The following is a 26,108-nucleotide window of genomic DNA, read 5'->3' as shown; positions in this document are numbered from 1 at the left end:
TGGGGAGGCTGGGAAGTAGAGGGACCTGCCAGGGCTACACCAAGAGAGGGGCAGAGCTGGAGCAGAACCCAGGCCTCTGACCTCCTGGTCTAGGATTCTTCCCTCCCACTGAGTGATGGGAGAAGGGGAGACGTGGGGTGCCACAGGCCTGTCTAGGGGACTGGAAAGGGAGGGCCCTCCTTCCTGCCCCCCTACACCCAGCTGTGTACATCTCTTTTCCTGACCTTTGCCCCCTGGGAAGGGGCCAGCAGGCTCCAGGTGCGGTCAGGACAATGCAGGGAGTAGAGCTCAGGGGACGGGGCTGCCAGCTCCACGTGGAAGCGGAAACCCCCAAACACGTAGAGGGAGTCAGTGGCCTCGTGGTACACGGCAGAATGACCATAGAGACCTGGCGGGGGCGGGGTGGGGGGTGGGGATGAGTAAGCAGAGACTGGGGGGAAGGGCTGGTGATTAGGAACGCCCCCTGCCACACCTCCCTGGGCTCCCCGTCCTGTGACCACACCACCTAGGAGCTCTTCTCAACCCCTCCTTCCCCCTTCGGCTTGAAAGGACAACCACTAGAGACCCTGGGCAAGAGAAGGCAGGGAGACGGGGTACCTGGATGTCCTGGAGGGCAGTGATCAAAGAATGGAAGAGGAGAGAGAGGAAAAGAATACCTGAGGGGCGGTGATCTAGGCCCTGGGAGAGGAACATGGTGGCCCAGTGTCATGGGGCAGAAGGTGGGCAGCTTATCATGGACTAAAGAGAGAGAATGAACTTCTCAAGAGGTGGTCTCCTGAGAATCTGGTGGGCATGGGGGGGAAGACAGGGAGACAACCAGCTATAAGGGACAGTGACCATAGGGTGTGGCAGTGCACAGAGAGCCGACACAGAGCCCTGGATGGCCAGGCGTCCAAGGTGCTGTGTCCTCCCTGTCCCCGGCCTGACCTGTGGGGGGTGTCCCGCTCTGGGCTCCGGACACCCAGGTGCCAGTGACCAGCTGGTACTCAAACAGCTGCTGGTTGAAGCCATTTTCGGGGGAATAACCGCCCACCAGGAGCAGGGACAGGCCGCGGCGGGCAGTTAGGGTGTGACCGGCAACGGCTGGCAAGTCCACAGTCTGAGGAACCTGGGGACACGGGGCAGAGGTCACCAGGGAGCGGGGGGTTAGGGGTAATCTAGCAGGTAGGAGACTCAGAACTCCGGACACCCCCCTTGAGCTGCTAAGGAGGTGCTGAGCTGCTCAGAGCTGGTCAGACCCCAAGCTTCCAACATGCCCAGCCTGGTCCCAGCAGGTGTGCATGGGCGTCGAGTCATTTCTGCCTGCTCGGGGTCACTGACGCAGGTAGGGGCAGCCTGGTGTTTCTTCTGGAAGCCCTTGCTCTTCTCTCTCACTCTGGCTGTGTGGGGCTGACTGTACCCTCTCCACACAGTGGGCTGGGTCCCCGCCTCACGGACAGGAGGATCACATCCGCTTGGCCACGGACTGGGTTGGGAATACAGCGCGACCCAGGATGGCTAGTAAACTTCAACTTTAGGACGTGTGCTGGAGCCCGGAGGGGCGGGGCGGGGGGGAGCTACATCCTCTGGAGGTGAAACGGCAGGAGCGGCTCTGGTCACCCCTGCTGGAGACGGACTGTGGGGGCTGGAGGAAAGGAGACAGGCTCACCTTCTCCTGCCGCCACTGCAGGGTGGTGAGGTTGAGGACCCAGAAGTCGCGGGTGACACCCCCGGCCGTGAGTCCCCCCAGAAGGTACATGGCACCACGGCCGGCGGACACATAGGCAGCCGCGTGGAAGGAGCGAGGGGAGGGGCCCGGGCCCCCATCCTCGGCTCCCGCCAGCATCTGTGTCCACCGTCGCTCGCTCACGGAGTACCTGGCGCCAAGGTGCAAAATCCAAGTCTTAACTAGAGTCATCCCAGTATCCTCTGGGGTGACCCCCCTCAACACACAGTTACCCCAACATCCCCTAGGGTGACCCCCTATCATCTTACCATCCCCCCCCACCCGGGGTAGCACCACCCAAAACAGTATCCCAGACCCTGAGATGAGCCTCCTGTGACAAGTGCCCCATCATCTTCTGGGATGTCTGCCTGCAGAGATTTGTTTGTTTTTGTTTTACACCAGGTGGTTTTTTTCTGCCCCCGAAGGGACTCATGTGACAGACATCTCAGCATCTCCTCAGGTGACCTTCTCTCACTCAGGTATCCCACCTCCCGGAGGCATCCCTCACCTGTACAGGTTTCCTAGCAGCCCCTGGGGCAGGCCCAGGCCCCCAAACATCCACAAGGTGGCATCAGGTCCCTCCACCATGGTGTGCCCCAAGCGGTGTAGGAATCGGCTAGCAGTGTCCTGGGGGTGGAGGTGGGGACAGGAGGGGTCAGGCTAACGTCACTATAAAGTGTCAGGCTGCATGTGGGGTCTGGGGGCTGGTCCCAGGAATTGGGCGGGGGGGGGGGGGGCAGTGATCCAGGAAGTAGGCTGTGTGGCACCTCCTTGCAGGAGTGGCATCCACAACTCACAGCTGAGAGGCGGCTGTCCATGAGGGTCTCCCAGACCAGCTGCCCGCCGTCCAGCTTCGTGGCACAGTCAGGACCCCCGAAGCCCTCAGCACAGATGCACACACCCAGGCTCTGGGGAAGAGCAGACGGGGACTCAGAGGGAGCCCTGACCACCACCCCTGTCCCACACGGCTTGTCCTGTGCACCCCCGCCCCCCCATACCTGGTTACAAGTCCCCGCCCCGCTGTGGGCGTTACAGTTCTCGGGACACAGAGCCATGCGGCAGTGGGGGCCAGCCCAGCCCTGAGGACATCGGCAGAGTCCAGCACCTGCGGCCCCGTCCTGGGGCACACACTCCTGGGGGACAGGGCAGCTCCCCGGGCCCCCTGACCCGCAGCGGGCAGAGCCCACGGAAGCGTTGAAGCCCCAGGATGAGGAGCCGTTGGCTTCCCAGTGCAGGACAAGCAGGCCTGTGGGGGAGAGAGGCCAGAGACTTGTGGCAGGGCTGGGCTCCAGGACGCTGCTCTACCCCCAGGTTTAGAGAAAATCCAGTGTAACTGGGCAGGGGAGGAAGGCACTCCTTGTAACTTATAATCACTGCCATGCTTAGCTGTTCTGCACCCTGCACACTCTCTCCCTCATCCAACCCATCAAATTCCAATCCCAACCCCATCACCGGCAAGCTCCGAACCCTCCACAGCTCCCTACAGCTCTGACCTAAGACCGAGTCTCCTTACAGAATAGATCAGTGGTGAGGGAGAGGGGCAGGAATTCCTCATGGGTGTAAATAATGTCGGGGGTGGGGAGGGCGTTGGGTGGCTCGGTCGGTTAATGCTTCCAACTCTTGGTTTCCGCTCAGGTCATGATCTCACGGTTTGTGAGTTTGAGCCCCGCATTGGGCTCTGCATTGACGGTGTGGAGCCTGCTTGAGATTCTCTCTCTCCCTCTCTTTCTCTGCCCCTTCCCTGTATATGCGCACGCTTTCTTCCTTTCTTTCTCAAAATAGATAAACTTTAAAATAATAATAATAAGGGGCGCCTGGGTGGCTCAGTCAGTTGAGCATCCGACTTCGGCTCGGGTCATGATCTTACGGTTCGTGGGTTTGAGCCCCGCATTGGGCTCTGTGCTGGCAGCTCAGAGCCTGGAGCCTGTTTCAGATTCTTCCCCTCCCCTGCTCATGCTCTCTCTCTCAAAAATAAATAAACATTAAACACATTTTTTAAATAATAATAATAATGCCTTGATAAAGTTATGTTAATAGTGGAGATGCCATAGGCCCTCTGACCTCAAGGCCTCCCACTCTCCCAGCCCTCTGTGCTCTAGCAGGGCGGGTCCCCAGACTGCCTCTCCGGGCCTGGGCACCTGCTGCTCTTCTGGCCTCCAGAGCCTGGAGAAGAACCCTCCTCCCTCTCCCACACCGCCCCCTTCAGGCCTCCAGTGAAATCTCACCTCTAAAAAAAGCCCTCCCCAACCCTCCAGACAGGCCAGGTGCCTCCTTTCTGCTTCCTCTCATCCCTTAGCAAAGGTGTCACTATTCTGACTAAAATGTGTTGATGCTGTTTGTTACCCTCTTCCTCCCCACCTGCGTCCCTTGTTCTGCTGTACGCCCCGGGCACCCAGCTCGGGTGGGGCTCACTGAAGGTGCTCTGTACACATTTGCTGGGTGAAGTGAAATCGAGGGCCCCTAGTTCTAGTTGCTGTCTGTGGAGGGCTCCGGGGTCGCGTGCAGTCCCCAGCAGGCCAACTACCACTCCGCCCTCTCTTCCAGCCCCGGAACCACTCCGATTTACGACGTGAACAGGAAGTATTTCCAAATTCGGGCCCTTCAGCCGCCACAGGTAACAAATTATTTTTAGCGCAACTCCATCAGACAAGGCTGGTTTCCCAACCTCTCAGCACTGCTGATGTAACGGGCCTGGTAATTCTTGGTTGTGGGGGCCATCCTGTGCGCTGCAGAAGGCACAGCCGTATCTCCAGCCTCCACCCGTGACACACCAGCAGCACTCGTGACAATCGCAATGTCTCTAGACTTAGCCAAAAGGCCCAAGGGGCAAAATCCTCCCCCACCCCCGCCCTGTTGAGAACCACCAGGCTGAGGAGACAGTCAGGGGCCTTCACGCCAGCCACATTCTGAGTACCCCAAAGACTTGTCCCACATGGGCCTTCTCTCAGAGAAGCAGCCCAGCCAGGGCAATCCTATTAGCCTCTCAGCTGAAGAAACTGAGGCCTAGATGTAGCAAGGGACAGCATCACCCAGGAAGTCAGGGGCAGAGTTGGGCTGGGTCTTGAGCCCACCTCAAGAGCAGGGAGCAAGGGACCTTGCTCAGGGAGCAAGGTGAGCCCACCTCAGGGAGCAAGGTACAGGGACAAGGGCTCCATAGTCCAGGACAGGGTCCCGCTTTCCCCAGCCACCATACCAGACAGGGCCTGCACAGTGAGAGGCCTGTCCCGCCGCTGGCCACAGAAGGCAGCAATGAGGCTACGGTCCGACTGGACGACACCAGTGTCCAGGAAGCGCGGGAATCCATCAAAGGCCAGGACATAGCTCAGCTGGAAGTGAAGGATGCAGAGTGAAGGATCAGGACAGTAAGGCTGAGAAAGAGGGATGCTTGGGGACGTTTGGGGAGGAGGAGGAGCTCAAAAGGAGAGGGCAATCTGAGACCGGGAAACGAGCTGCTTGAAACTTCTGGGCAGACTGTCAAACTGTGGCACGGAGGCTACCCTTCCCCTCCCAAGCTCACAGCAGACATGGCTAATCGACGGATCAGGCACTCTGCATGGAGCCTCGTTCTTGATGCCCAGCTCCTGGCAGCCCCTACCTACTGGCCAGAGTTGGCACACACACATTGTACAGATACTAACCATGCCTGGACCGAGGAATGGGGAACGGGGGGCTCAGGAAGTAGGAGGTGATCTGGGGAATGGGAGGGTCTGTGGGCTGAGGAATGAAGGTCTGGGGTCTGAGGAAGGGAGCTTAGGGTTTGAAGGATAAAGAAAAAGGGATGTAGGGTCAGGGCCTGTCTGAGGATTCAGACTGGGTGGGGGAAACATGGGCCTGAACTCTGGCACCCTCGGCACTCACCGTGCAGGGGGTGCTGCTGTCGGGGGAGAAGGTGAGGGTGAGGGGGGGACAGAGGGTCCCAGGGGCACAGGGCTGCAGCACCTCGGTGGCTGAGACAACCCACACGCAATAGGACAGGCCTGGCCCAGCTCTCGCTGCCCCACCGCCTGGAGGCAGCAGCCCCCCAACCCGGCGTGAGCCCAGCGCCACTGAGGACACGTTGGTAAGGAGGGCACGCCCCCCACACTCCCGGAAACAGGAGCCACCAGCCCTGGGGAGACGGAGGAAAGAACAAGAGCGTCAGACCAGCCTTGCCCTGTCCTACCACATCCCTAACCACACCCTGGCCCACCTGGCTGGCCCCTGGCTCACCGAGGGTCCCCATAGTAGCCAGGGGAGCAGAGCTGGCAGTGGGCACCTTCGGTGTGGTCCTGACAGAAGCAGAGCCCGCTGAGGTTGTCACAGTGGCCGCGGCGCGGGTCCCCATGCCCGTTGCACTGGCAGGGCCGGCAGCCGCCCGAGCCCGTGGCGTTGCCAAAGCTGCCGGGCCGGCACCGTTCGCAGTGCTCCCCCCACGTCCAGTCTGTGGGGGCCCCAGCAGGTGGGACACAGAGTCAGGGCAAGGGCAGGAGGGGCCCGACAACTGGCTCAGCTGATCCCTGACCCCACCTGGCTGCTTCAAAGGAAGGTAAGCAGGGGCCCAGACTGGGGAGGAATAGCCAAGTCCCAGGATGGGGAGTGGCACTGAAACTGTCTGGGGTCAGAAGCAGGCAATGGGACAGGGGGATCCACAGCTGGGAGAGGAGACCCAGAAGCCCAGGCAGAGAAAGGAAACTGGAGCTGGCCCCGGGGGTGGGGATGTGGCTGCTCACCCTGGCACTCATCACAGAAGCCAGGCCCCCGCCGGCGGCAGTGGCTGTGGAAGTTGCAGCCGCAGTCCCGGGAGCAGCGGGGCGCGGGGGGTCCCGGGGCAGGCGTGGGCAGGGGCAGGTCTGACGTCCAGCCCAGGTCACACACGCAGGTGAAGTCAGGGGGACCGCTGCACACACCATGGCCACAGTCTTCCAAGCACCTGAGGGCGTGGCAGGAGCACAGAAGGGCTAGGAGGCCCTCGGCCCCCAAGGCACCCCCCGACACACCCCATTCCAACCCATCATCTCCATGGCAACGCCATCACAAGCGACTGCCTGTTCCACGGTCCTGGGCTCCGTAGGCGGCCCTGTCTCCAAGGTAACCCCATTGCACGTGGTAACTTCTGTCTCTATAGTAACCACGTATCACCATTGGTGATCTGCTCTCTGTGAAAACCCCTTTCAACTTGGTCCTCCTCCATTTCCATGGCAACGCTGAAGACTATGGCCCGTAGTCCATGGATGACCCGTCTCCACAGTAACTAGTGTCACACTGGGGACCCTGTCACTCTAATGAGGGCCTACCCCGCAAGGTAAAAACCCTGGGCTCACTGGGGATGCTGGTTCCAGAGAGGCACCCCAGCACCATGATCACCTCCTCCCTCCATCTCCACGTGCCCCAGCCCTGGGGCGACATCTCCATGGAAACCCGCACCCACTCACGTGCGGTTGCAGTATGTGATGCCATCGCCCTGGTAGCCCCGCTGGCAGTGACACTCGTAGCTGAGGGGTGTGTTCAGGCAGGTCGCCCGCAGGTGGCACCGCGCCAGGCCCAGGCGACACTCGTCCACGTCTGGACAGCGGGCATATGCCCAGCGGGCAGGGAGGGCCACAGACAGCCCCAGGCCCTCCCCCACCCACAGGGAGCAGTTACCCCCACCCAGAGGCCCCGAGAAGTCCCCCTGAAGGCACCTGGGGGGGGGCAGGAGGTGAAGAAGGGGGTGGGAACAGAGAGAAACAAGAGACAGAGACAGGGAGACAGTGAAAGGGAGAGAGAAGGAAAGACAGAAACAGAAAGACAAGAAGGAAGAATGAGAACAAAACAGCCACAGAGCCCGGGTAGGAGTGGAGAAAAGAGAGAGAACCGGAGAGAGAGGGGAAGGGAAGAAAAACAGAGAAAAGGTGAAGGAGCAGAGAAACAGGCCATTAGAATTAGGGCGGAAGGAGAGCCGCATCCCCCGCCCCACCCTCTGGCCTCACTGTCCCCTGCCTCACCGTCCCAGCGTGGGGTTGTCCTCATTGCCGCACCAGCCGCACTCATGGCTCTGCAGACACTCGTGGCAGGTCAGGAAGCGGTCGCAGCTCCGGCACCGGGGCTCTGAGTGCACGCTGCAGGGCGACAGGCGTGGTGGGCGTCCCACCGCCCACCCCCCCGGCTCCATTCTCCTCTCTGGGAGCCCCGCCACCCTGACAAGACTGTACCTGTCGTCCCAGCCACGGCAGCCCCCGTGCGGGTACCGTGCCAGGTAGGCAGCGAACAGGAAGCAGGTATGGGTGGACTGACACCAGGCACACTGGCTGGAGTTGGCCAGGCAGTCGTCACAGGTTAGGCGTCTGGGGGCAGGGAGCAGGGACAGGGTCAAACCGGCCCCCACAAACCCTCCCCATACCCTCTCCCTGGGCCCAGGCGGCTCACTGGCTGCAGAGCGGGGGACACTCCTCTGGGCTCTTCAGGGCGCCCCGACTCCGGCCCCGCCGGCTGCACGCTGCATCCCCTTTGCGGCTGGTGCTCTGATGCCACTCGCAGAAGGGGTCCTGGGGAGTTAAGAAGGAGGAAGAGCCCAGCTTAGCCATCTCCCTTGGGCTGCCAGCACAGGCTCCGTCCCCAGCTCAACCAGCAGCTGCCTCCCTCACCCACCCACCCCCCAGACCACCCCTCCAAGCCCACCTCCCCCCCCAACTGCCATCCTCTCCAGACTTTCCCCTCCAGCCACAGCTGAAGATCCATGGGAACTGCCTTCCCAACAGCCACTGCCTTTTGGGGCAACAGAACCCCTACGTGTGGTCCAGATAGGGCTGATCTATCCTTAAGATTCAGATGTGGACAGGGCCACACGTCCTCCCCCTCAGCCTCACAGACGGGTCTGAAAGTTGGCACAAGACCCAACCAGAACCAGTGAAATGTCCTTCTAGGACTTCCGTTGAACTGGGGGGCGAGAGTGGGGTGAGGACGGAAAGTTGCTCTCTTCCACTTAGGACTCGGGTAGCTGAGTGGGGGGACAACGGTCTGGAACCCTTGTGAATCCCTTGTAACCCCTGAGGAATGAACCTCCAGGGAAGCAAGGGTATAGAATGAAGGGAGATGGATGCCTGACGACACGGTCTGATCACAGGCCTAAAGACCTACTCCTGGACTCTGGAGCCTGAGCCCATAAATGCTCCTCTGGTAAGGAGGTACCAACTTGGGTTTCTGGCAGTGACAACAGAGAGAGTCCTGATTGCCAGGAGCCCATTCTCCAGCCCCTCTCCTCTGCTCCCTACCCAGCTCTCAACTGTAGATCAAAGACAACAGCTCCACCTGCCTCCTGCCACTGCCCCCAGGGGGACCCCTCGGATGCCCGTACCAACTCCAGGGGCCCTCCCCCTTTTCCAGTCGCCCGATTTGGCTGCTTTTGTCTCGAGACCTCCCCTCTGCGGCTTGGCAGGCACCTGGGTACAGGCGTGACAGTCACGATGCTCCTCGCAGAGCGGGCAGAGGGCAGGCACCAGCACCAGCAGGGACCCGCCGGTCCTGTCGTCCCCGCAGTGGGCCCCGCTCTGGCGCAGGTGGCAGGTGGCGCTGGTCAGGCACCAGCCGCAGCCCTGGTCCGCCAAGCAGCCCAGGCAGGAGGAGTAGGACGAACAGGCTGAAGAGCGATAAGGCTCCAGAAAGAAGAAGGAGATCTCCTGCGGGAAGTGCTCACTTTAGGATCAGGGGTCCACACTCCGAGTCACAGGGCAAGAGTCGAGGTTGGGGGTAGGGGTCAGGGTTTGGGGCTACAGACTTCAGTGTCTGCAGACAAAGTTGAGAACTTCAGCATGTAGAAAGTAAGGATTTAGGATGAGCAGACAAGAGGGCATCAGGGTCTGAGAGAATCTAGAGATTAGAGGTCAAAGTACAGAGGGCAGAAGTCAGGGCCAGTGAGGTCAGGGCAGGAGTCAGAATGTGAGATCAGGTCAGAGTCTGGGGGTCGGAGGTTGGGGCCTAGAGGGCTCAAGGTGAGGCCCAGAGTTCAAGAGTCAAGGGGTAAGAGGTCAGGTCAAGAGGGTTAGAATTTGTGCTCTGGCATTCAGAAAGCTCCGGGGAACTGAAGTCACGGCCTGGGTGAAGGGTCAGAGGCCAGGGCCTGGGTACTCACGCTGCCACCTGGCACGCCAGTCCGGTCCCACAGCAGGGTAAGTTCACTGTGCCCAGGGCCTGCTGAGCCATTGAGCTGGCCCCGGATCTCGACCGCATACTTGTGGCCCCGGCCAGGCAGTGGGAAGAGGCGAGCAGACCCCGGGCGCTGCAGCCGCCTTGTCTCCTTCTCCTGCTGAGCCACCCAGCGCCCCACCTCCTCCTGGGTAAGGGTGGGGGACAGACAGGGGCCTCAGAATGTTCCAGTGCCACCCTAACCCCTGAAACCTCCAAGAGCCCCAAACCCACCTAGCACTCACCTCCATCCTGGGAAGAGGGCCTCAGAGTTCCTTAGACCCCAAGAACCCCTGCGAACCCCTAAACCCTCCAACAACCCACCTCAGGGAAATCGGATTTAGTAACTCAGATGTTCCCCACCTTCTTCAAAATTCCCCCCAAACTCCACTCATAACTGAAAACCCCAGGGCCTCCCTCCACTAAGGATATATCCCATGCCTCTGATTTTTCCCTAGTCTTCCCCTGGCACTATATACCCCAGCCCCCATACTTGTAATTAGCAGCCCCCCTGAACGTTCAAGCACCCTCACCATGTTCTCTGTGTCAGGGCCACGGGCCATCCGGGCCAAGACATGTAGACGCTGGGCCCGGGCCCACACAGCTACATCCTCAGCCCCCGGCCCCCCGGGCCCTCCTGGCAGCAGTGGGTGGATGAAGCCACGGTAGACCAGGGACACATCAGTCTCTGGGCTGGGCGTCAGAGTGATGGTCGTACTGCGGACAATCAGGACCTGTGCCAGCCAGGGAGAAGGGGATGTGTGAGTGTCTCTTTGCATGGCCCCTCGGTGTCCACACCCAACCTCCTTCCCTATTTTATGAAACATGAGACTGAGGCCAGGGGCACTCTGAGTTGGGACTTCAACTCAGACAACAGACAACAGGGTCCCGGCCTCTGCTCATCACTTCTCTCAGTAAAATCTAGGACCCCAGACCTTTCAGGAGCCTCTTCCCTGACATTTCACCTTTCCACCTAAACCCTTAAAGAGTCCAGATTTTTTTTTTTTAAGTCCCTTAACTACAGGGTTTGGAGAACTTCCAGGTTAGTGAACACATCCACGCCAGCGAGGGGAGGCACCCCAGCTCCATGAGGACAGTGCTCCTTCGCTCACAGCCCTTCAGGGCCTCGCCCTCTGTAACGTGTTCTCTGTTATACAACAAACCAGTACATAAGTTTAAAAAAAAAAAAAAAAAAAAAGAGTCCAGACCCAACATTCAAAGTGACAGACACACTACGTAATTTGTTAGTGTGTGTTTTATAATTGCAAAAAAATGGAATAACCCATGTGTTCGTCAATGGGAGGCTGTTTAAATAAACTGCAGCACTACAGCCCTAGAATCTAAATGGACTATTACAAAGCTTTAAACAAAACAAAAAAATGAGGTGTTTTCTAAATTCTAAGGAGCTTGCCAGGATATGTTAAGAAACAAAAGGAATGGGGTTCCTGGATCGCTTAGTCGGTTAAGCGTCCAACTTTGGCTCAGGTCATGATCTTGCAGTTCATGAGTTCAAGCCTGACTGTGCTGAAAGCTCAGAGCCTGAAGTCTGCTTCAGATCCTGTCTCCCTCTTTCTCTCTCTGCCTCTCCCCAACTCAGGCTGTCTCTCTCTCTCAAGAATAAATAAACATTAAAAAAAATTAAGAAATAAAAGGAAGGAGCACCTGGGTGGCTCAGTCAGTTAAGTGCCTGACACTTGATCTCAGCTCAGGTCACAATCTCACGTGAGATCAAGACCCGAGTCGGGCTCCACACTGACAGTGCGGGGCCTGTTTGGGATTCTCTCTCCCTCTCTCTTTCTGCCCCCTTCTTGCTCGTGTGAGTGCGTGTGCTCGCTCACTCTCTCTCTCAAAATAAACAAATAAATTTTTTGAAAAAAGAAATAAAAGATAGAATATTACTTTTTGTGCAAGAAAGAAAAATAATTCAATGTCACATTCACATGTATCTGAATAGGCAGATTCTGCAAGGATATAAAAGAAATCCAAATGGATCTTCCAGGAAGAGTCAGGGTGGTCTTAAGTTGGGGAGATGCTAGGGAGAGCTTCCCATACTGCTCTAGATAGGGAGCAGTATAGATGGAGACCCTTTTTGCTTAACAACTTTTTACATCACTGTGATTTTTTAACCATACAACTTTTAAAAATCAAGAAGTAGCCACTGTGGAAAACAGTTCGGTGGTTCCTGCATAAGCTAAACATTGAATCACCATATGACCCAGCAATTCTGCTCCTGGATATAAGCCCAAAAGAGCTGACAATAGGTGTTTATTGCAATACATACGAATTTCAAATCATTCTTTTCTACATTAAAAACTAACATAATATTGTATTCCAATTATACTTCAATTAAAAAAAATAAAATATTTTTTAAAAGCAAACACGGGGGCGCCTAAGCAGCTCAGAGGGTTATGTGTCTGACTTCAACTCGGGTCATGATCTCACGGCTCCTGAGTTCGAGTCCCGTGTCGGGTTCTGTGCTGACAGCTCAGAGCCTGGAACCTGCTTCAGATTCTGTGTCTTCCTCTCTCTCTCTCTCTCTGCCCTCCCCCATGCACACTCTGTCTCTCTCTCTCAAAAATAGACATTAAAAAATGAGTTGAAAAAAAGCAAATATGTATGCAAAATGGTTTATCCATGAATGCTCACAGCAGAACTATTCCCAATAGCCAACAGGTATAAACAGCCATCAGCTGATGAATGGATTGGCAGAGTCATACAAGAGGATATCATTCACCCATAAAAAGGAACGAAATTCTGAGGCATGCTACAACATGGATGAATACTGAAAACACTACTTTAAGTGAAAAAAGCCATACACAGAAGACAACGTGTATGATTCCATTTATAAGGCATATCCACAGTTGGCAAATCCAGAGTTAGTAGACTGTCAACCACTAACCAGTAAAAGGTTAGTGGCTGGCCAGGGGCCAGAGGGAGAGGGGGAATAGAGAGGGATTACTTAAGGATCTGGGGTTTCTCTTCAGGGTAACAAAACTGTTCTGGAACCAGGTGGTGATAGTTGCACAATATTGTGAATGTGCTTAATATCAGTGCTGGTAAATTTTACACTATGTAAAATTTTACACTGTGTGTTTTAGCACAATTTTTAAAAATCGGACCCTTGAATGTAGAGACTTATGAGGCAAACACAATAGTTGTATAGAACCATTTGAAAAACAAAGACCCCAGGACCAGACCCTTCAACACTCCACGCTGGGCCCCACCCCCTGGCTCCCCACCTTGTCGGGCTGGGAGGCGTTGGGCGGCTGCTGGAAAGTGAGCAGGTGCAGGCCAGGCAGGAAGCTCTGGGTGACGCAGGCCTCCAGGGATGTGACGAAGACAGGTGCAGGCCCCCACCAGCCCACGGTGCCTGAGATCTGCTCCCCTCGGCAGCGGGCCTGTTCTGTGAGGACCGGGGGGGGGGGGGGGGGGGGGGAAGGTCAGCATGGGGCGCTGTGCCGCCCCCTCCCACACTGCCAATGGGCACTCACCAGGCCGAGGGAGGCAGCTCTCATTATGCACGCACCAGCCCAGAGCGCCGGGCCCCCGGGGAGGAGTTGTCGGGCCGCTGAAGGCCAGGCAGGCCTGGCAGTCACCCAGAAGGCGGCCCAGGCCCAGGCAGCTGGCAGCTGGACACTACAGGGAGGGGAGGGGACAGGGGTTACTGTCCACAGGGGCTTAAAGGATCTGGAAAGGACTGTAGATTCAGGAGTAGTGGGGTGGAAGGCGCCAGGAAATTAGAGAAGGGACTTGAAAGCCACTTGGAATGAGGAAGAGCAACAGGACAGGAGTTAAGGGATCTGGGGACAGGGTCACAAGCTCAAAAGCGCTGGGAGGGGTCAGAGGTTGAGGGGTCAGGAATGCCAATCTTAGGTGTGAAAACAAGTGTCCCAAGTGAGAGAAAGTCCTTCTCTGCTTGGTTTAGACAGAGGGAGACGCTGACGGCTGTGTCTCTGCACTAGGAGACAGAGCTGGGACGGTCACTCACAGCCCCAGACGGGGTCCCAGGAGGTGGTGCAGCTTGGCAGGCCCCCTGACACCAACTGCATTCAGGGTCTCGGGAGCAGACGCTGTGGTCCATGTACATGGAGCAGTAGTCTAAGTGGTACTGCAGAGACGGGGAGTGGGAGAGGGGGCTCCTCAGACCTGGAGCCTGCTCCCGCATCCCCACTCCCTGTGATCATCCCGGGGAGCCTCCACTGCTCACTCAGCACCTTGGGGATCCCTATCTGCTCTGCCCTCAGCCCCAGGGACCTCCGTTCCTCCCCCCTTGAACCTGGGGACCAACCTCCCTCCTCTCATATCCCTAGGGACCCCAGTCCTTCTCCCAGGGACCCACCCCGCCTTTCTCCCTCCTCCATGGGAACCATGCTACCTCCTTCCCAGCCGCCCTCTCCCTATCACCCCGGTGCTCACGTCCGGAGCAGGCGCCTGGAACACAAAGGGAGGCACCTTGTAGGCCATCAAGTCCCCACGAGGCCGGCCACTGTACCCCCCAGCCACCAACAGGACACTGCCACCAAGCACAGCCGCCACATGCGAGTATCGACCACTGGGAGGTGCTGCTCGGCCTAGGAGAATACAGATCCCCCCCCAACAAGGACATGAGACTCTAACCAGTCTTCCCTTGTCCCTCTAACCACGGCTTCCTTGTCCAGAGGACTACCCGACTCTCCTATGCTTCAGCCCAACCTGCTACTTCCTGCTTTAACGCAGCGTGCCCAAGGAAGCCCTCCTAGCATGTCTGGCCCCACACCTGCCAGAGCTTCCACACCACTGTGCAAACCACCTTGAAGACAGAGCATGATCTTGGGGGTCAGAAAAACTTGGCTTCGATTCCTATGTCTACCACCTACTTGGGCTCAAGTCATGGATCACCTACTAACTTGCTGAGTGGCCTTGGGCAAGAGACTCAACTTCTCTGAGTTGGTCTCTTCCTCTGTAAATGGAACTGTCCTCCTGCCCTCAGGGAGCCACGAGGCAGGGTGCCTGGCTCTCTCCTGGTATTGTCTATCTGGCACCAGCCTCCCTTCTGGTGACAACTCTGATTTTCCTCTGGAAAACCACCCTCTCCCACTAGAGTCCACAGGCTCAAGTTGAGCTGACCCTGCCTCTGGCAGCAGTGGGGTTTAGCCCAGGCCCATCAGTGTCAGCGACAAGTTCTAGAATAGGACCCAGTTCCTTCAATTCTTGGGAGAGAGGCACCCTCTTCCCTCTGAGCATTTTAAACACATTTTTTTTAACGTTCTTTACTTTGAGAAAGAAAAACAGAGAGAGTGCGACCAGGGGAGGGACAGAGAGAGAGAGGGAGAGAATCCCAAGCAGGCTCTGCACTGTCAGCACAGCGCCAGACACAAGCCTCGATCTCACGAACCACGAGATCATGACCTGAGTGGAAATCGAGAGCCAGACGCTTAAGCGACTGAGCCGCCCAGGCGCCCCTTCCCTCTGGGCATTTCAAAGGAGTAGATATAGTCCCAGGGCTGCTGGTGACCATTTACAAATGACAAACCTGCCACAGAATGAAGTGAGCTCAAACAAGGGCTAGCTGATGCCATCACGTAAGCACCCAGATCCAGACCAGCCTGAAGCCAGTTTTCACTCACATGAGCCAAGAACTTGGGTTTTGCTCGAGCTGGCTGGGTTGGATTGGTCACTTAGAGCCAAGGGTCCTGACTGATGTGTAAGTGGTCAGTGATCAGTGATCCCTCACCCTCTTACGGAAATGTATGCTCTGTAAACACATGGGACTTGGCCTGGGGACTTGCAAACTACAAAGGAGGAAGATTCGGCCTTTGGCCTAAAGGAGAAACAGGGACAGGCAGATGAGCCCTGGATTCAAGGCCTCGAATGCCAGCCCAAGGCTTTATTGCTGATGGTCAAATAGGGTTCCGTGGGGGAACCCTTCACCCAGCCTGCTCCTTAAGTGTCAATGTCCCTTCCTTATGCTTGTTCTCTGTCCTCATTCTTCTGTGGGGGGGGAGGGGGGCGGGGAGAATAGATGGGCCCCCTAGAAGTCCACAGCCCCCTGAAATAATATGCCCAGTTTGTGTTACAAGCGTCTTTCTGAGGAGAGGGCCTGTGGCTTTCTTCTGATTCTCAAAGTAGTCGGATTCAATGAGTTTGAAGGTTTCTCCACCCCCCTCTCCCAGGCAAGCCCTGGGGCCGGATTCTGACTGTACAAGACAACATACTGAGCTCTTCGCTAGGCTGTCTCCATCTTTGAGCCATCTCAATTCATTCTCACAACAGCCCAGTGGGTTAAGTGTTACCGTCATCCCCATTTTACAGATGGGGAAACTGAGGCATGGGGTGATTAAATGATATTTTTGCACAAATGGTTGTTTGGGGACAGCCGTCCTGGTTCTGCCACTTGCCCATTACAGGACCTTGAAAAGGTCCCACGTAGGTAGGCACTTCGCTGGGGCAGCTGGAAACTGGTAAAACCTGGACTGGAGCCTAGACCCGCGCTGCTGTAACTGCTTCCGGTCTCCATGGCAACGGTGCCCCTGTCCTGCCTCCAGCACAGGCTTGCCCCCCCCCGGAAGCCAGCTCCAGAGGGACGTCTGGCTCACCCTACAAGGACCGAGGTGGCTCCTGCCTGAAGCCCAGACTGTCAGGGAAGCGCGACTCTCAGAAGCCCCTCAGGAAAACGGACGGGCCACTCACCCTCAGGGGTTCCCGGGGGGGCAAGCTCGGCCCCCGACACCCACTGATGGCAGCCAAGGTGGTAGAAGAAGAGGCCATCTTCATAGCATTTCTCCTCCTGGTAATGGGTGTGCACGTTGCCCCCTAGGAAAGGAGGAAAGGGCACAGCTGGCAAGCCTGGCGGACGTGGGGACACCCGTGCAGGGAGCCTCAGCTCAGTGCGGGCTTGGGGCCCTGGCAGGCAGGCGGGATCAGGGAGCCTCCTCACCATAGACCACCATGTAGTTGCCCAGGACGCTGGCTGTGTGGAAGGCTCTCTCCCGTGGGCCCTGGAGCCCATCCCGGCCCTTCAGGGTGGTCCACACGCGCCGATCCACGTGGAAGAGCTCTGTGGAGTTCACCCGCACAGAGAACCTGTAGGGAGCGGCAGGGGAGGAGCTCAGGGCAGGAAGGGCTTCTCCCCCTCCCTTGGGCTCTCAAGAGCTGTGAGATCACCCAGGGTGAGACCGGCTGTGACGGGGTTTATGTCCCCTTGGGACGAGAGGCTCCTGCTGGGCAGGACACAGCTCTGGCTCATCACCGGGTTCCGTGCATAATCTAGCCAGGGCTGGCCCTCCAAGCAGGGTGTGGCTGAGGGCATGGATGGGTGGGAGTATGTGGGAAGGAACTGGCCAAGACAGTGAACGAAGGGATGGAGAATGAGTGAGCGGGCGGGCACGTGAGGGACTGAATGACCTAGTGAGTGACCGAATGACTGCAGAAGTGCATCAGTGGGCGAAGACCAGCAAAGACTGAAGGCCCAGGGGACTGGGCCAGGCTTGGCCCTGCAGGGCAGGTCACTTACCGCGCGGTGGAGGGCCGGTGTCCACCGTGAACCAGCAGGGTGCGCGAGGGGGCATGGAACACCATAGAGTGGCCCGTGGCGGCAGGAGGCCGCCCGCCCGCTGGAATCACCTGCTCCCAGTAGCCCCCACTGGTGCTGTCGAGACGGAAGCGGAAGAGGCCAGAGGAGAAGAGGTCGTGCTGGGTGCGGCCGCCAGACACATAGAGCCAGATGTCATCCACTAGGGCGGCAGCGTGACCTGCCAGGCCTGGCGGCCCCGAGGAACTGGAGCCAGGTGGTGCGAGCAGCTCCCAGTGGCCCCCGCCCAGGGGGCTGAAGGCCCACACGTCGCTGGTGAGGGAGCCATCAGCCAGCTCACCACCCATGAGCACCAGGGAGCCGGCCCAGGCCACAGCCACATGGGAGTGACGGGCAGCCTGTGAGAAAGAGACCGGGAGACAGATGGTGACACACAGAAAGAGTAACAGAGACAGAGACACAGGGAAAGACAGAGACACAGAGAAAGACAGACAGAGATACACAAAGAGAGGAAAGAGAGACAGACACATGCAAATACAAAACAGAGGTGAGACAGAGGAGGCAGGAAACAGAGATGGCAGAGAAAAAGAGAGACAGATAGCCCAGAGGGAAGACACAGAGTCCAAAAGAGAGCAGAAAACCAAGAGGCAGGGACAAAATCGGAGAGAGAAACCAAGAGAAAGAGACAGGAGGTCCACAGAAGAAGATGCAGAAGAGGAGATAAAGGAAGAAAAAAGAAAATTAGAGCTAGAAAAGCAGTACCGGGAGGAGTAGGTGGGCCTGTATCAAGCTGCAGGGGTGGGGACGCGTGGGATGAGGGTGTCGCTCTGTTGGGGGTGGGGTGGTGGCTGGCTGGGTCTCACAGAGTGGACAGGCACCTCTGAGCAGGGCAGGGGCGAGGCGGGGTCCATACCGGGGCAGGACTCAGGTCCCAGCGCTCCCAGGTGTTGGCAGAGAAGTTGTACAGGACGAGATCACCCAGGGCTCTGTTGAGGTCCTGGCCTGCGGAAGGGGAGATGGCCTCAAGCCCTGGCCACAGGCTGCAGGCTGCTGGAGCCAGACACGCACCCCCTCTGCTCACCTCCAAAAACAGCCAGCAGCCCCGGCGGGGACAGGAAGGCACCAGCTGCCCCAATACGGGCCGAGAAGGCAGGGTCCCCGGCACTCACGTTGTGCCACCAGCCAGCCCCCTGGTTCTCCCACAGGTGCAGGTCACAGGCGCGTCCCAGGAAGCCAGGCTCACAGCGGCATGGTCCCAGGGGCTGGAGGGGAGACAGGACACAAAGGCAGGGATAGAGAGAGGAAAAAAGAGAGACGGGGGAGGAGAGCCAGAGCCAGAGTGAGACATAAGGGGTAGAAAGGGAGAAGGAAAAAGATGGACAGGAAAGGAGAGATGGAGTGAGATAGGAAGGAGACAGGCCAACAGACAGAGAAAGAAAGGGACACAGTGACACATCAAGAGGGAGGAAGAGAGGTAGAAAAAAGCAGACAGACCAACAAAAATAGGGGAATGGGAAAGACAGAAGGACCCGGAGAGGAAAATGAGGACAGACAACAAGAGGAGAGGTTGGAGAAGAAGGACAGTGGTGAGGTCAACGTCAGCCTGGGCTGGAAGACTTCAGTCTGAGGCCCGAGGTCAGTGGTCAGAAGTCAGAAGTTGGGGCTGGAGGGGGCGCCTGGGTGGTTCGGTCAGTTGAGCACCCAACTTCGGCTCACGTCATGATCTCACAGTTCGTGAGTTCAAACCTCACATCGAGCTCGCTGTCAGCATGGAGGTGCTTCTGTCCCCCTCTGTGCCCCTCTCTCTGCCCCTCCCCTGGTTGTGCACTCTCAAAAATAGATAAACATTTAAAAAGAAGAAGAAGAAGTCGGGGCTGGGGGCCCAAGGCCAGACAGAGTGCTTGGGTTGGGGATGGAGTAGCATCTGGCAAGCGGGAGGCAGGTGGGTTCACAGGTGGGAGGTAGGTCACGGGCAGGACGGGAGTGGGCTCAGGCAGAAGAGGGGCTCCAGATGAAGGTGGGGTGGGGCAGGGTGTGGAAGGAGAGGGGAGTACTGCGGGTGACGGGAGGGTCCCTGGCGGGGTTGCTGTCATGGGAGAGGGCAGAGTGGCAGGGGGGTTTCAGGCAGGGGCAGAGTCAGGAGATGGGGCGGTAGGTGTGGTCACAGATCAGGGCCCCAGGGGGACGCAGCGGGGGCTGGGCTCACCGAAGCGCAGGTGCCATGGCCGCCACAGTAGGCCGGGCACTCCTGCAGGCTGCAGTCAGGGCCCCCCCAGCCGGGCTCGCAGGCGCACACGCCAGGGGGCTGGCACTGCCCGTGGCTGCTGCAGCCCCCGGGGCACAGGGAGAAGCGGAAGGAGGCATTGAAGCCCAGCAGGTTGTAGTTGGCATCGCTGAAGAGGTGGAGGAGCATCTGCAGGCACAAGATGGGCAGGGTTCCGGGGACTGGACGGCGAGGGGGTCCACTCCTGTCCCCATCCCCCCCAGGAGTCCCCACCTCCTGTCTTTGTCTCTCTCCACCCTTCTTTGTCCCTGTGTCCTGTCTGATGCCAAGTCTCTCTGGCTGCCTCCGCCCCTCCCCATCTGTTTCCTTGTGCGTCTCTATCCCCCTTTCCTCCAAACTCCACCTAGACCTCCGGCCAGAGCCCCGCGGTCCGGCCACACCGACCTTGCCTGAGGAAGCCTCGATGGGCGGAGGCCGAGTGCTGCCACTCAGACTGGCAAGCAGGGGCCCTCGGGGAGAGTCGCCGTCATACACAAACAGGTAGTCGTACGTGCATTCCGTGTCCAGGAAAAGAAAGTCCAGCAGGATCCGATGCTGGGGGCTTGGGGCTGGGCAGCGAGAACAGAGGGGCTGGGCTCAGATGCGGACCCTCTCCCCGGGCCTCCATGCAGCCCAGCCAAGAACACCAAGCCCTGCTCCACATGACGCTCGGGACCCAAAGGGGAGTCAGACCTCAGCCCTGCCTTCAAGGGGCTCTTGGTCTCACAGCCCAGGGAGGTCAGACCTGTGACAGCAAGAGGGCCAGGAGCCAGAGAAGGAATTACAGTATCAGCCCTGGAAAGGGCTCCTGAGACCAGGCTGAACACCTCCCACCATTCAGATGGGAAAACTGAAGTGCAGAGAGAAGAACCCCATCCCCGTGGTCACACAGAGTTGCTCTTGTTTATTTCTGAGCCTCGGACACTAAGCCTGAGGGGCAGGGTCCAGGCCTGAGCAGAAAAGCCTACTCCCGGGTGGAAAAGGGCCTCTGGGAGGGTCCCCCGTTCCAGAACTGATCAGAACTCCAAACAAAGGGGCCAGTTTCTTGGCCCACGGACAAAGGCTGAACCTTGAAGCACCACAGATCCTCTCGGCCCCCGCCCAGGTCTCATCTCTGTTTACTATAGTGGCTAAAGGCACAGACTTGAGCCAGACTGCCCAGGCTCACATCTTGGTTCTGCCACTTACTAGCTACTAGCTGTGTGACCTTGGGCTAACCTCTCTGGATGTGTTCCTTCATTTGTAAAGTGGGGTTCTAACAGTACTGAGGTAGATTCAAAATTTTGGCCACTCCTATCACTGAGAGGTGAGGACTGACTCCTTGCCCCTTGCATCTGGGAAGAGCCTCAGAGAGACAAGCTATGAAAAAGCCAGAGCCACATGGAGGGGCCACGTGCAGGCATCCCAGCTGACAGCCCCAGCTGAGCCTCCAGCTGGCGGCCACCAGCAACCGCCAGCCCTGTGAGGGAGCGTTCTTGGACGTCTGGCTCAGGTGAGTGTTTGGATGACTGTAATCCCCGCTGACATCCAACTATGACCACAAGAGAGGCCTAGAGCTTCGTAAGTGCCATTGCCCTAGCCACTGTCACTGTTCTTGCTCTCTGCCAGGTCTTGATTCCAGAAGGTTCTCTCATCCCACATCTCACACTAGGGGGCTCAGGAAACTAGACCTGGGTTCCAGCTCTGCTCCTGAACTGCTGGGGGACCCTGGGCCAGCCCCTTCCCCCATGCCCCTCACCACACTCATCAGCATACTGGAGGTGCTCACCCACCACTCACTAGCTGTGTGATCTTGCGTTCGTTCCACGGGCTCTCTGAGCCTCAGTTTCCTTGAAGTAAAATGGAGATACTCTCCCCACCCACCAAGGCTGGTGGGAAGATTCAAGACGGTGATTCTAACATGCCTGCCTAGGCCTCGTCCTCTCTTACCAGGACCACTGATTCAGCCTCCACCTCGGCCTCCTGTCTTGCCCTGACAAGGGTCTTAGATCGTCCTAACTTCGCATCTAGCCCTGGCCCTATCCTGTTCAAAAGCCCTCCATGGCTCCCCACCATCCCCAGAAGAAAGTCCAGCTCCCTAAGCTACCATTCGAAGTCTCACCTTGTCTCACATCACCCCACTGCTTGCAACTCCGTCAGGAGCGGGGCCTTTGCACAAGCCTCTCCCTCTGTCTGGAGCACATATTCCCTTCGTACCAGCAAACTTCCCCACCTCCTCCAGGAAGCCTTCCCTGATGCCCCCTGGCTGGCTTAGGTGCCTCTCTTTGGCCTTCTCACTTTCCATTATAAGCCTCATTTCTCTGAGCCAGGACCATCTATGTCTGGGTCTGCCCCTTCTGCAGCTGAGGAGACCCATAGGACAGGGCCTGGGCCTAAGTCATCTTGGGGTCCCTCCCTGACCTTGCCCAGCACAGGACCTGGCACTGAACAAGGGCTCAGGAAACACTGGATGAAGGAATGAAGAAATGCACAAAAGAAAGAATACTAAAGTTGGCAGCTCTCCCTCAGGCTCGGACCAGAGCCCCTGAGAACATCACGCAGACCCCAAACCGTGGTCTGGGGAATGAAGAACGATTCAGCCAGACCAGGCAACCAGTCCTCCCAGAGCTTGCCAGCCTCAACCAAAATATAAGCTTGGTTCCCAGAATCACAACAAGTGATTTTGTCAAGGGCATGCCAGAGGCCAGTCACCATCTGCTTTCCCCAAGTTCCTCCCTAAGTTCAAGATCTCCCCCTTCCACCCATCATGGGTCCAATCCCCATGGCATCCTGGACAGAAATCCGACCCCAAAACCCCCTGCTTTTCAAAAGCAGAATGCCTCTCATTCAGGAGGATGTTATGAGGACTGGTTACAATAAAGGGTAAATGTCATACGAAAGGAAATAGTCAGCTGCTTATTGTTTAAAAGATGGGGGAACATGTTGGTTCTCAAAGGTGATAGGCATTGGGAAGCACGAGAGATCAAGGGGGATCTGGAAGTCGCCTGGACTCCTCCCTACTCCAACGTCCAGCCAGCTGATCCCCAAGTCTCACTGGTGAAACTTCCCAAACATGCCTCAGTGCTCTCTGCCCCTTCCCACCTCCTCCATTCCCGCCCCAGTTCAGAACTCATTCTCTCCTGAAAGAAGCACATCAAGTCTCCAATCCACCCCCCGCTTGGCCAGAGGTTCAAAATCCTGCTCAAAATCCTTCTGTGGCTCCCCATTAATGCTCAGCATGACTTTCAAGGCCATTCTTCCCCTGCTTGTGGCGCCCTCATTTCTCAGCCAACAGACCAGCCAGACCAGACAAACCGAGACGCGGCTCCTGAGACACACCAGACTCTCTTTTCTGTTCCCTTTTCTCACCCCGTAAACTCCTACGCATGCTTCAGAACCCTATTTCAGTAGCTCCTCCTCCTCTGTGACCCCCAAGAGAATACTCTCATCCCCCTAGACCCATCTACCGACCAGGCTGGCACTCCTGAAGGTCAGAAAACCATGTATACATAGAACACGTACTTCCCATTCTGTGCTCACCCTCACCCACACCCCCAGACAGGAATGGCCCCCAAGCTGGGGACAGACACACTCATCCCCAAGAAACATGCTTCATCCGTACCCCATATAATAGCCACAGAGATCTAAAATATAAATCCGATCATGTCCCTCCCTGCTCAAAACCGTCCCACACCTCCCCAGTGTCCCTAGGCAAAGACCATGCTCTGCGGCCTGCAAAGGGGGGCCCTGCATCATCTGGGCCATCACACTTCTGGCCTTTGCCCAGAACCTCCTCTGGGGGACCCCTCTCTCCTTGGAGGCCAGCTTCTACATCCCCTGCCGAGAGGCCTTCCAGGACTTTTCTGGCCACTGCCTTTGGACTTCTCTTCCACCTCCCTACTGCCCTTGAGGGTACAGCTCAAAACCACAAGGTCCTCCACCCTCTAGTTCACTCTTTGTCTATTCTGTGTCCTAGTTCCTCAAAAGTGTCACACCCTCCTGCTTCCAGGCCTTTACATGGTCTATTCTCCTTGCCTAGAACACCCTTCTGTTCCCTCCTACACATGCCTCTGATCTGAGCTATAGGCCAAGCTAAGTCAGATGTCTTCTGGGCTTCCCATTCCCTGGGGGTGAGTTTGCTTCTCCCACTGGACTAAGAGCCCATAAAGATAGTGATGGGGCCTCTACATAGACTGTTTCCCTCTGGAACGTTCTTCCTCTTTCCTGGCTGACTCCTGTTGGTCTTTGAGGGCTCAGCTCAGACATGTCCTCCCCCAGGAAGCCCTCTCTGTTCTCCCAGCCACCAGGCCAGGTACCTCTTCTGGGCTCCCCCAGCCTCCAGGGGTTCCTCTGTCACAGTCCCAACCTCTCTGGGCAGTCACTGTCTGTCTATTCATGTGTTTTGTCTTCCCCACTGGATTCTAAGCCCCAAGTCATCAGGGATCGCTAGAGTTGTCTTAGTCACTGTTATGTCCCAGTGGCAAGTATAATGTCTGGCACATGAATGACTGCAAAAAATGCTTTTATTGAAGTACTTTAAAAATAACAACAGTATAGGGGCACCTGGGTGGCTCAGTTGGTTAAGCGTCCGATTTGGGCTCAGGTCATGATCTTGCGGTTTGTGAGTTCGAGCCCCATGTTAGGCTCTGTGCTCACAGCTCAGAGCTTGGAGCCTACTTTGGATTGTCTGCCTCTCTTTCTGCCCCTCCCCCACTGACGCTCTGTCTGTCTCAAAGATAAACATTTAAAAATTAATAAAAAAATAAAAAATAACAACAGTATAATTCTAATGCCATTTATTGTGTATTTACTATGTGCCAGGCACGTTAAATACTGTTCTCGTTTAATTCCAACAATCCTATGAGGTCGGTACTATTATTATCCCCACTTGGGGAGAGGGGAAGCCGAATCTCAGAGAAAGGAAGCTGCCTGCCCAAATTCACAAAGCTACTGAGAAGCGGGACTCAAATTTGAAGCAGGTGGTTGGGCTCAGAGCCTGAGTTGCTAACAATTATTCAGAATATCTCTCATTGATGGCTCTTGGCTTGTAATTGTCCATCTGGGTCTGGGTGCGACTCCCCCACCAGACTTCAAGGCCTTCCAGGGCAGGGCCCAGGTTGGCTGCATTTCAGAGCAAAGGACCTGGACCAGAACCGGAGTCTGGGAATGCGGTGAGTGGATTAATGAGTGTACAGATGAGTGAATTAGCGAATGGGTGAGTGTGTGACCCACGCGGCCCCACTCACCCTCGATGAGCCACTCGCAATTGCCATTGACGCTGTAGTTGCCCGCACCATCGGTCACGAAGCCTGGCGCCTCCCGCAGCACTTGCCGCTGCCCCTTGCAGTCCCCTGCCTGGGCCCCGGGGGACAGCGGCCCCAGCAGGGCCAAAGATAGAGCCAGCGCCACGGCCAGAGCCGGGCGCAGGGCCATATCCGCCTCCCGCACTGACTTACAGACGGGACAGGCCGTAAAGATTGGAGAGGGCCCTCCACGCGGCGCGAGGCCCTGCAAATGTGACCTCTATAGACGCGACATGGCCTTGTAGACCAGGGAGGTCCAGGAGTTGCACTCCCCCAGAAGGGAGCCGCCGCTGTAGACGGGCTGTGGAAATCGAGGAGTAGATCCTATAGACCCACGAAAGGGCCTGTAAATGGGGTCGTTATGGATGGGGCCAAGCCCTAGGGACCGTGGGAGTCGCTTATAGTCACGGGCCCCCATAGGCTAGCTGACCCCATAAACGGTGTCCAGCAGTAAAAGACGCGAGCCGCTGCAGGGCGAAACGGACCTTATATACGGGTGGGTCCCCAGGGAGCGAAGGGCTCTACAGCCCGGCGGGGGCCTCTATAGAGGGTGCGGGTCTTGCCGGGCCAGACCCGGAAGGTCCGGGAGAGACCCCTCCAGCCGGAGGCGGGGCGCGAGCGGGTGTCGGGGGCGGAGCCCGTCTTTAGGGGCTCAGGCCTGGACCCCATAGACGCACTCCCTTGCTCACCCACCCGCGCCTCCCTCCGGAGCCGGATGGGCCAGATCAGAGAGACGAGGGGACGCTCGGGCCAGAGCGGCCTGGGAAGACCCGCTGGGAGGGCGAGGGGGCGGGGGCCGAGCGGCCGCTGTGGGAGGAAAGATGGAGAGGAGACGAGAAGTCGCGGAGCCGCAGGTCAGAGCGGCCCTGGGAGGACTGCAGAGCATCCAACCCCACCCCTCCACAAAGGGAGACTTCCGGAAACTTCCCCGCCCATTTGTTCCCACACGCGTGCGCAGCAGTGGCCTCCTTGGCCTGCGAAGAGAGAATCACACATGCGCAGTGCCAAAATCGTAACCCAAACTCGGGGTACAGGTGGTTGAGCAAAGCTCGTGCCACTGGAGGGCGCCTCTAGCTCTGACTGGAGAAGAGAAGGTGAAAATAAAGGAGCGGCGCAGTAAGAGGGTTCTGTTAGATGATTCGTATCTTCAGTTCTCCCAGATTCTGGGCCAACGTGAAGGCCCCTCCCCAAATGCCATTTCACAGATGG

At 57.4% G+C, this 26,108-nt stretch overlaps 2 protein-coding genes across 2 annotated transcripts in view; one reads left to right on the top strand and one right to left on the bottom strand.

Annotated features, from left to right (window-relative positions):
- MEGF8 (multiple EGF like domains 8) overlaps positions 1 to 25,785 on the bottom strand; it is a 40,822-nt gene extending 15,037 nt beyond the window's left edge. Inside the window, exons 1-29 of the mRNA XM_019434475.2 lie at positions 24,843 to 25,785; positions 20,023 to 20,186; positions 19,561 to 19,767; positions 18,436 to 18,616; positions 18,268 to 18,356; positions 17,337 to 17,752; positions 16,761 to 16,906; positions 16,514 to 16,636; positions 14,261 to 14,415; positions 13,833 to 13,952; positions 13,336 to 13,480; positions 13,084 to 13,247; positions 10,378 to 10,578; positions 9,792 to 9,992; positions 9,103 to 9,339; positions 8,090 to 8,208; positions 7,876 to 8,007; positions 7,669 to 7,782; positions 7,117 to 7,365; positions 6,415 to 6,614; positions 5,915 to 6,125; positions 5,564 to 5,813; positions 4,899 to 5,031; positions 2,704 to 2,951; positions 2,503 to 2,613; positions 2,214 to 2,332; positions 1,649 to 1,856; positions 928 to 1,108; positions 225 to 388 (exon numbers count right to left, since the gene is read on the bottom strand). Of these exons, the coding sequence (XP_019290020.1) occupies positions 225 to 388; positions 928 to 1,108; positions 1,649 to 1,856; positions 2,214 to 2,332; positions 2,503 to 2,613; positions 2,704 to 2,951; positions 4,899 to 5,031; positions 5,564 to 5,813; positions 5,915 to 6,125; positions 6,415 to 6,614; positions 7,117 to 7,365; positions 7,669 to 7,782; positions 7,876 to 8,007; positions 8,090 to 8,208; positions 9,103 to 9,339; positions 9,792 to 9,992; positions 10,378 to 10,578; positions 13,084 to 13,247; positions 13,336 to 13,480; positions 13,833 to 13,952; positions 14,261 to 14,415; positions 16,514 to 16,636; positions 16,761 to 16,906; positions 17,337 to 17,752; positions 18,268 to 18,356; positions 18,436 to 18,616; positions 19,561 to 19,767; positions 20,023 to 20,186; positions 24,843 to 25,029 (5,175 nt within the window). The 5' untranslated portion in view covers positions 25,030 to 25,785. The remainder of the gene's footprint in view (positions 1 to 224; positions 389 to 927; positions 1,109 to 1,648; positions 1,857 to 2,213; positions 2,333 to 2,502; positions 2,614 to 2,703; positions 2,952 to 4,898; positions 5,032 to 5,563; positions 5,814 to 5,914; positions 6,126 to 6,414; positions 6,615 to 7,116; positions 7,366 to 7,668; positions 7,783 to 7,875; positions 8,008 to 8,089; positions 8,209 to 9,102; positions 9,340 to 9,791; positions 9,993 to 10,377; positions 10,579 to 13,083; positions 13,248 to 13,335; positions 13,481 to 13,832; positions 13,953 to 14,260; positions 14,416 to 16,513; positions 16,637 to 16,760; positions 16,907 to 17,336; positions 17,753 to 18,267; positions 18,357 to 18,435; positions 18,617 to 19,560; positions 19,768 to 20,022; positions 20,187 to 24,842) is intronic.
- DEDD2 (death effector domain containing 2) overlaps positions 1 to 26,108 on the top strand; it is a 147,715-nt gene that overhangs the window by 19,926 nt on the left and 101,681 nt on the right. The gene's annotated exons all lie outside the window — the stretch shown is intronic.

The sequence above is a fragment of the Panthera pardus genome, unplaced genomic scaffold, assembly GCF_024362965.1.
Source record: "Panthera pardus isolate Hobbes unplaced genomic scaffold, ASM2436296v1 HiC_scaffold_18, whole genome shotgun sequence".
Lineage (NCBI taxonomy): Eukaryota > Metazoa > Chordata > Mammalia > Carnivora > Felidae > Panthera > Panthera pardus.
Note: the sequence above shows the minus strand (reverse complement) of the source record. Positions and strands in the feature narration are given on the sequence as shown.